The sequence below is a fragment of the Sceloporus undulatus genome, chromosome 2 (assembly GCF_019175285.1).
Source record: "Sceloporus undulatus isolate JIND9_A2432 ecotype Alabama chromosome 2, SceUnd_v1.1, whole genome shotgun sequence".
NCBI classification, from domain to species: Eukaryota; Metazoa; Chordata; class Lepidosauria; order Squamata; family Phrynosomatidae; genus Sceloporus; species Sceloporus undulatus.
Genome location: NC_056523.1, coordinates 228747550 through 228756649, shown reverse-complemented (window position 1 = coordinate 228756649; position 9100 = coordinate 228747550). Strand labels below are relative to the sequence as shown.

Sequence of the window (9100 nt, the reverse complement as noted above, 5' to 3'; positions counted from 1 at the left end):
CCTGGCCCAGAAGTGGGTTTTTATCTAGGGATTGGAACCCAGGTTTTCTGAGTCCTAGTCCAACAAACACACACACAGACACAACCGTCTTTGTTATAATACAAGCAACTTAAGCCCCCTTTTGCCTGGCACCAGTAAAAAGGCCTTGACCTCGGTTTCCCCCCAGAGAGCCAAGGCAAGGCGGTGCCTTTTCCCGCCCGAACCCTTCGTTTGAATCGCGAAGGCCCGCCCAGTGTTCTTTCTCGGCGGAGCCAATCAGAAGGCGGCAGGCCCCGGCTCCTGCCCGGAGCTGGCTTCCTATTGGGCGCGGCGCAGGCAAAGGGGGCGTGGATTAGAACGCGGAGATGGTTACAGTGTGTCCAAGCGGCAGAAGGAGGAGGCGACGAGAGGACAACAAACAGCGCCGGGCGGCACGTGGGGGCGGGGCTGAGTGAGTGGGTGGGGCGGCCCTCCTCCCTCCCTCCCTCCCTCCCTCCGGCACCGAAGGCTCTGCCTCAGCAGCAGTAACAGCAGCACCTTCAACGCATCGCCGCCGGGCACCGAGGAGGTAGGTCTCCAAGGGGGCCTCTGAGCATGTGCAGAGTGCTTCCACTGCTCCAGGTCAGTAGGAGGCTCGGCTCTTCCCTGCTTCTGAGTGTGTGCGGAGTGCCTTCCTCGCTCCAGAGCTTGGGCCACGGAGGTTGGCACCGAGGACGGTAGGGATGATGGGGATGATGATGATGATGATGATGATGATGATGATGATGATGATGATGATGATGATGATGGCAGGTGGATGATGCCAAGCGGATGGTGGGGATGATGATGGTGATGGTGATGGTGATGGTGATGATGATGATGATGATGCCAGGTGGGTGGAAGGGTCGCTCATCCCCACTCCTTCTCAGCCCAGTTCACGCATCCCCCTCGCAGAGGGGGCCTCTGAGCCTGTGCAGAGTGCTTCCAGAGCGCCAGGTCAGTGGGAGGTTGGTGGGGATGATGAAGATGATGCCAAGTGGGTGGAAGGGTCGCTCATCCCCCCCCCACATCTCAGTCCGGTTGGACGTGGTGGAGGGGGCTTCTGAGCCTGTGCAGAGTGCTTCCCCCACTCCAGCGTGGAATGGCCGGCGGACGGTGAGGATGATGATGATGATGATGATGATGATAACTCTGATGCCAAGTGGCTCTTTCCTCCTTTGTTAGCCAGTGGAGGAAGAGGCCTCTGAGCCTGTGCAGAGTGCTTCTCCTTCTCCACTGAGCCTTGGGCACAGCCAAGGTGAGCAGAGGTTGTAGGACAAAGCAACACCAAATGCCTATAGTCCCCAGGGTGACCAGAGGTCCTCCTTTTCCAGGACGTGCCCTACATTCTATCCTTCTCTCCAGGAGGCATTCCAAAGGGCCTCCATTCTGATCATGACTAAGAAGCATACATTCATATTGATACGTTCGTCTTTTTAGCTTCTGTGCTCAGAATGGAGGGCCTTTGGGAATTTCTCCTGGATGGAAGGTCAGAATGGAGGATGTCTCCTGGAAAAGGAGGACCTCTGGCCAGCCCAGGGGGAGGCCAGGGCTGCCACTGGTTCTGTGCCACCGAGGCAAGGGTGCCAGATGGGGCTATTGACAAGTGGCAGGTGGAGGAGAGGGCCTCTGAGCATGTGCAGAGTGTTTTCCCACTGAGCTTTCAGGGCAACGTTCCTGGAGAGGGGGGTGATGAATCCCTTGTGAGCCTCTTTGGAAAGGATGCAGAGGGGCAGCTTATGATGAAGATGATGATGATGATCATTATTATTATTATTATATTTATTTATCTCCTGCTTTTCCCCGAAAATTGAGACGCAGAGGCTTACAATATAAATCATAGAATCATAGAGTTGGAAGAGACCACTAGGGCCATCCAGTCCAATCCCATTCTGCCATGCAGGAAATCTTGATCAAAGCATCCCCAACAGATGGCCATCCAGCCTCTGCTTAAAGACCTCTAAGGAGCGAGACTCCGAGGGAGTTTGTTCCTCTGTCGAATAGCCCTTAATGTCAGGAAGTTCCTCCTAATGTTGAGGTGGAATCTCTTTTCCTGCAGCTTGCATTCATTGTTCTGGGTCCTGTTCTCTGGAGCAGCAGAAAACAAGCTTGCTCCCTCCTCAATATGACATCCCTTCAAATATTTAAACAGGGCTATCATATCACCTCTTAACCTTCCCTTCTCCAAGCTAAACATCCCCAGCTCCCTAAGGCGTTCCTCATAGGGCATGGTTTCCAGACCCTTCACGATTTACAGTGGTACCTCGGGATACGAAATACCCAGGTTACGAAATTTTCGGGATACGAAAAAATCCCATTGGAAATCATTGTTCCGGGTTACGAATGTTTTTTTGGGATACGAAGAAAATTTTTGGTGCTTTTCGGCGCTTTTTCGCACGAAACGCGGCTTTTCCCCATTAGCGCCTATGGCAATTCGGCTTACGAAGGCTTTTCGGGTTACGAAAGCGGCCGCAGAACGAATTACTTTCGTAACCCGAGGCACCACTGTAGTCGCTTTCCTTTGGACATGCTCCAGTTTCTCAGTGTCCTTTTTGAATTGTGGTGCCCAGAACTGGACACAATATTCCAGTTGGGGCCTGACCAAAGCAGAATACAGTGGCACTATTACTTCCCTGGACCTAGATAGACACTATACTTTTATTTGTGTAGCCTAAAATCGCATTGGCCTTTTTAGCTGCCGCATCGCATTGTTGACTCATGTTCAACTTGTGGTCTACTTGAACTCCTAGATCCCTTTCACATGTAGTCTCATTCAGCCAGGTGTCCCCCATCCTATATCTGTGCATTTCATTTTTCTGCCCTAAGTGCAGTACCTTACATTTCACCGTGTTGAATTTCATTTTGTTAGCTTTGGCCCAGCTTTCTAGTCTATTCAGGTCTTTTTGAATTTTGATCCTGTCCTCTGGAGTATTAGCTATTCCTCCTAATTTGGTGTCATCTGCAAATTTGATAAGTATTCCCCCAATTCTGTCATCCAAGTCATTGATAAAGATGTTGAATAGCACTGGGCCCAGGACAGAGCCTTGTGGGACCCTAATGGTCACTTCTCTCCAGGATGAAAAGGAGCCATTATTGAGCACCCTTTGGGGGTTCAGCCAGTCAACCAATTACAAATCCATGTAACAGTTGCCTTGTCTAGCCCACATTTTAAAAGCTTGTTTGCAAGAATGTCATGGGAAACCTTGTCAAAGGCCTTACTGAAATCAAGATATACTATATCCACAGCATTCCCTTCATCTAACAAGCTGGTAATTTTATCAAAGAAAGAGATCAGGTTTGTCTGGCATTACAGTACTTCTTTCTCTGAAACCCATGTTGCCTTTTTGCGATTATGGCATTGCCATCTAGATGCTCAAAGACTCTCTGTTTAATGATCTGCTCCAGAATCTTTCCTGGTATTGATTTCAGACTAACTGGACGATAATTGTTGGGATCCTCTTTTTCTCCCTTTTTGAACATGGGGACAACATTTGCCCTCCTCCAGTTTGCTGGGACTTCTCCTGTCACATTACACATTACAATTATAAACATACAGAAGGGCTCATTGAAACGGAATTAAGCTATTACAGTATTAAAACAGGCTCCTGGGGAACTTGGGCTGGTCTGTGCTGGAGCCACCATTCACCCCCTCAGTCGCCCTTCCTTCTTCCCTCCTTCCAGGTGCCTTCTGCACGGGCATGCAGGAGTCGGGCAAGGCTGCCGAGATCCGTGCCGGTGACTGGCTGACCAGCGCTGCTGCCCGGGGAGAAACCAGCGAGGTGCGCCGACTCCTCCATCACGAACTGGTCCATCCTGATGCCCACAATCGCTTTGGGAAGACGGCCCTGCAGGTAGGCCAGGCTGACCCCATGCTCTGTCCTGGAGATGAGTTTTTCCTTTTCTCTCTCCAAACTGACCCTTGCTGGAGGCCTGCAAGAGGGCTCTGAACTCAGCCCCAAGGCAGCTCAGGCTGCATCCACACTGCAGAAATAATTTATTGATACTAGTTTAACTGCCATAACTCCGTGCTATAGAATTCTGGGATCTGTAGTTTATTGTGGCACAGGAGCTCTCTGCCAGAAAAGGCTAAATGTCTCACTACAATTCAATTTACTGCTCCCAGAATTCACTAGCATGGAGTCATGGCAGTTAAATTACTGTATATACTCATGTATAAGTCAAGAAAACTGACCCAAAAAGCCTGGGTCGACTTATCCACAGGTCAATGTAGGTACTGTACTTTCATTATCAAAAAAGGAACCATGCCCTGGTGAAAGGTGAGAGCATAATCTCTTTTCAGAGCACCTAAAAGAAGCATCAACTCCCTCTACTATCTCATCCATCCAGTCTTTAGGGTGAGCACAATTAGTTGTGCCTGTCAAAACTTTTAACGATCTTTAGCATTTTCCTTTACTTCAGCCTTTGCATCCTTTGTTACATGTTATGTTTTACCTTGACGTATCCATGGGTTGTATCTAAATCCATAATTTTGGCCTCAAAACCTGCCCTCGACTTATATATTGAGGTTGACTTATAGTCGAGTATATACAGTAGTGTAAACTGGATTATTTCTGCAGTGTGGACACTGCCTTAGTTGTTGTCGATGCTGTTGTGTGTCTTCAAGTCATTTTTTACCTATAGCAACCCTGTATTGTATTGTGTTGTTTTTAACATTTTTATCTTTTTAATTGTATTTTATTCTTTTAACATGTAACTTGTTTTAATATTGTAATAATTTAATTCTATTTTAATGTATTATTTTTGTATGCTTGTAACTGTACTGCTTTTTAATGTTGTGAGCCACCCTGTTTTGACCCCATGATAGGCCACTACAAGTCCTAAATGACTTGAAGGCATGCAATAACAACAAGATCTCACCTTGCGCTAAAAATGCTGCTGACTACATATCTTTGGCGGCCACATTATTCTCTGTCTTCCATCCCCACTTCTTGCTTGGGCAGGGAAGTTCCCCTGTGACTCAGTGGTAAGTGGCGCCAAACAAGGTCAGGTCACTCAAAGGGCAGAGGGTGGCATGCATGCAGCTGACCTGAGGGGAAGGAGAGGCAAGCCTTGCCCTGCTGGCACAGCTACTGGAAGGTCCTGTCTGAGCAGAAATGTTCCAGGTGGAGTCCTCTTGCAGGGCTGCCAGTTGCCTCTGCCAATTTCTGCGACAGATAACTCAAAAATTACACCTTGGCTGCAGAATGCCAGAACTGTAGTATTAATGTTTTGTGTTGGCAAAAGTCCTCTTGTTGTTGCTGGGTGCCTTCAAGTGGTTTTTGATTTATGGCAAACCTATCATGGGGTTTTCTTGGCTAGATTTGTTCAGAGGAGGTTTGCCATTGCCTTCCTCTGAGTCTGAGAGAGTTTGACATGCCCTTTCTTTGTTGTCCATCTGCCAGCAAGGTTAAGACCTTCCTGTTCGGACAGGCATTTAAAACAGAAGGTTTTTAAAGAACTGGGTGGGTATTGTGTTCTTTTCAGGTATTTTTAAACACTTTTATCTTTTTTAACTGTGGCCTGTTACAGACTGCCAAAATAAAGCTGCTTCGGGTCTCTTTGGAGGTATGCTATTTAAATCATGCATGGGTCCTAAGAGTCCGGAGGTCGCGCCAAAGCCACACTCCATTCCTAAGCACTGGAGTGCAGCTTTGGTGCAGCTTCCAGATTCTTAGGATGCATGCATCATTTAAACAGCATACCTCCAAAGAGACCCAAAGCAGCTTTATTTTGGCAGTCTGTAACAGGCCTATATGTTCTTCTTTTACATGCAGTCTGTTTTAATATTGTAATAATTTAATTCTGTTTTCATGTAACACTTTTCTAGGTTTTTAATTGTACTATTTTTAATTTGGTAAGCTGCTCTGAGTCCCAGTTTTGGGAAAAGGGCAGGATATAGATGATGATGATGGTTTTATGGCTGCACACTATGATTTCCACTGTAGTGCAGCTGAATATGTCTTCACTAATAAGAGAGAATAGCATTGTCATCCTGTGCCACCCAAACAAGGGTAACTGTTGGGCTGGGCGTGTCTCCAGCCTCTCATTCTTCTTTGATGTTATCTCCCCCCACCCCCAGGTAATGATGTTTGGCAACGTTTTCGTGGCAGAGGAGCTTCTGAAGCAAGGCGCCAACCCCAATGTTCAAGACGAGTCAAGCACGGCGCCTGCCCACGACGCGGCCCGCACAGGCTTCATTGATACCTTGAAAATCTTGGTGGAGCACGGCGCTGATGTCAATGTCCCGGATGCTTCTGGCTCGCTCCCCATCCATATTGCCATACGGGAAGGTCACACCAACGTGGTGCGCTTCCTGGCACCTCTGTCCAACCTGCGACACTGGGACTCAGCAGGGCGGACGCCACTGGAGCTGGCACAGCAGCTGGGCCTCTCGCAGATCCAGGGCATCCTTGAGCAACACCTCTCTGTCCCAGCTTAACATGAGAACATGTTGGGGGGCAGGATCAACACTGAACAAGCTTTGTTTAGTCCCCTTTTCCTCTTCCCCCCTCCAATGAGGACTCTCTCCCCTTTCCTTCCCTGGGCCTTGGAACAAATAGGCAGCTCCTCCTGCCCTACCTCAGTGTGTGTGTTCATATACCTTTGATGTTGTTTTTATTTATGTGCCAGTTTTTTTCTTTTTGATTTCTTCATTTCTTCCAAATCCATCCAGTTTCCTCGGATCCAGGTGAGCTTGAAGTGGAGTGCTTCCATTGGATCCATCCTATGCTTGGCCCAGAAGAGGGGATTGAACCAGATTATTTTGGGAATGTGACATTTCTGGACTAAAACTCCCAGAATCCTCCAGCCAGTGTGGCTACTAACCTTGCTGGCTAGAGGTTTCTGAGAACTGAAGTCCAAAAAATGCAGCTTTCCTTAGTTCCACTGGAGCAGTGGTTCCCAAGCTTTGATCCTCTAGGTGTTTTGGACTTCTCTCCCTAACCACCTTGGCCAACATTCAGGGATTCTGGGAGCTGAAGTTCAAAACATCTGGAGGACCAAAGTTTGGGAATCACTGCACTGGAGTATGTCTTAACCATCTCTTACTACTCCATGCCTTGGGAAGGTCCCCGGATCTCCTGATCTCATGGTCAGGAGGGATGTATTTTCTTTCTTATGCAAAGACTGTCCATTGCTATGCTCTTCTCCACCTCTTGTACAGAACATCTCAGCCTTATGGGGAAACACCTGGTGGTTTACCTTTGAGGCTATGTCTGTGCACCATTGTTCCATTTGACTTTTCTTGTGAAGAGTTATATTGCTAATTCTTTGGTGTGTTGCACATATTACCTTGTGCGCTGGGAAGGAATGGCAAAGACAAGATGTGTATGTTTATTAGTACAGTAACAGCAAGACTGATGGAGGTATTACAGGGCAGAAAGCTACTGATGCATAGGTCCAAAACACACTGCATAAATAACCCAATTTGAGATTGCTTTCATTGCCCTGGTTCAATGCTAGGGAGTTCTGGGAACTGTTGTTTTGTGAAACATTTAGCCCTTCTCTGTCAAAGAGCTCTGGTGTCATAATAAACTACACTTCCCAGGATTCCATAGCACTGAGCCAAAGCAGTTAAAGAGGTCTCAAAATGGATTATTTTGGACCATAGAAGATTTTGCCATGATCTATTCCTGTCGCTGTGGACAGGACCTTTAGCTTTGTGTCGCTTTCAGATATCTCTAAAATCTAACTACACTGGATTCTCCTCCTATTATGTCCCTCACCAACCTTACGATCTCTCCCTCATTTTGTAAGATCTCAGGGAGATCTCATTGTTAAGCCATTAGTAGTTACTTTCACCTTGGTCTTTTGGTAGCTATCCCTGATCTTCACACATATATTGAAAATGTGCTGAATCTGTTATCTTTGACTAAAATGTTTGAGGCTTGTTGTGGCAGCTTGTTCCCTGTAATGAATTTGTGGATCTGAGCTGTGTATATATAAGATTTTAAAGGCGGGGAAATTTATTCTATTTATTGTGATTTGCAAGGGTTTGTTTTATGGAATGATTAATTTAATTATTAAAAAGCATTAAATCTATTTACAATTGACTGACTTTGGATCTTGGGGGATTTTTCTGCAGCAGAGAGCATGAAACACTCACCTCTCTTTAGGTTTCACAGGGCACAGCCCCTGAAGAAAAATATGGGGGTCATTGTGAAGTTTTCCTAGCACCGTTTTTCAAACTTGGAACCCACAAAGCTTGTGAAGCAAAAGTCACAGTGGACTTGCTGGGAACTGTGAATCACTGCTCTTACATCACCTACAAGTGGGAGGGATTTGCATCACACCACAACCCTGCACTGACACATAGGGCCTTTTGGAGCTGCAAGTCTGCTCTGCATGCTGCTTCTTGCCACAAGGAGTAGTCTTGAGCATTACGGGATTAACACCCATTTTGTATAATAGGCTGAGTAATCTTTGGCCCTCTAAATATTGTGGACCTCCACTCCCATACCTCCTCATTATCAGCCTTTCTGATTTCTGAGAAATGAAATCCAAGATAGGCTCCCTCACCTTAGCTTTCTAAAAATTCATAGCAACTCCTTCTAAAATGACAGAATCCAAAGACTGTCAGGGTTAAAGAACATTCCTGTGATGATAAGGAAGTACTTTGCCCCCCGTGCAACACCTCACAGCCATGGATTCTGGCAGAAGGCATTTGCAGCCTCTTTGGTGCTTTCTGCTGACATTTCTTACAGATTCTGCAAAGAGTTCAGGACAGCGTTAGTGGCATTTCTCATTCTTTCTGCTGCGGAGATTTGGCTGAGCTCATGAAAGACCTTCATGGCTTACAAGGGGCTTTGAGGGTGTAAATTCTCATGAAGCAATTCATCTCTTGTCTATTATTTAACCCCTCTCTCTCAAAAAAAAAAAACCCCTCAAGGTGGTTAAGAAAATACATTTTAAAAAAATCACAATTTGGTCAAAGCAGGCTTTATTCTCCCTTTTCCTTCTTGCTGCAGGTTGACTGAGCCCTGATATAAAAGGGCTATAAATAATGGAAGGTCATTTTAAACATTTCAGTTACTTATTAGGAATGCTGAAAACACCCTGTGAAAGGAAGAAGGGGATGAAGCGTACTTGGGTGAGTCCATCAGAA

General features: G+C 46.5%; 1 protein-coding gene across 3 annotated transcripts; it reads left to right on the top strand.

Annotated features, from left to right (window-relative positions):
• Window positions 1-458: 458 nt before the first annotated feature.
• CDKN2D (cyclin dependent kinase inhibitor 2D) lies at window positions 459-8036 on the top strand. 3 transcript variants are annotated; one of them, XM_042447717.1, is made up of 3 exons: window positions 459-547; window positions 3679-3848; window positions 6077-8036. In XM_042447717.1, exons 2-3 carry the CDS (start codon window positions 3696-3698, stop codon window positions 6434-6436), a joined length of 513 nt encoding a protein of 170 aa, XP_042303651.1. In that variant the 5' UTR covers window positions 459-547; window positions 3679-3695; the 3' UTR covers window positions 6437-8036. The 3 variants fall into 3 exon arrangements, with proteins under 3 accessions (XP_042303651.1, XP_042303652.1, XP_042303650.1); XM_042447718.1 differs by having other exon boundaries at window positions 483-600; XM_042447716.1 differs by lacking the exon at window positions 459-547 and adding an exon at window positions 615-695.
• Window positions 8037-9100: the final 1064 nt, after the last annotated feature.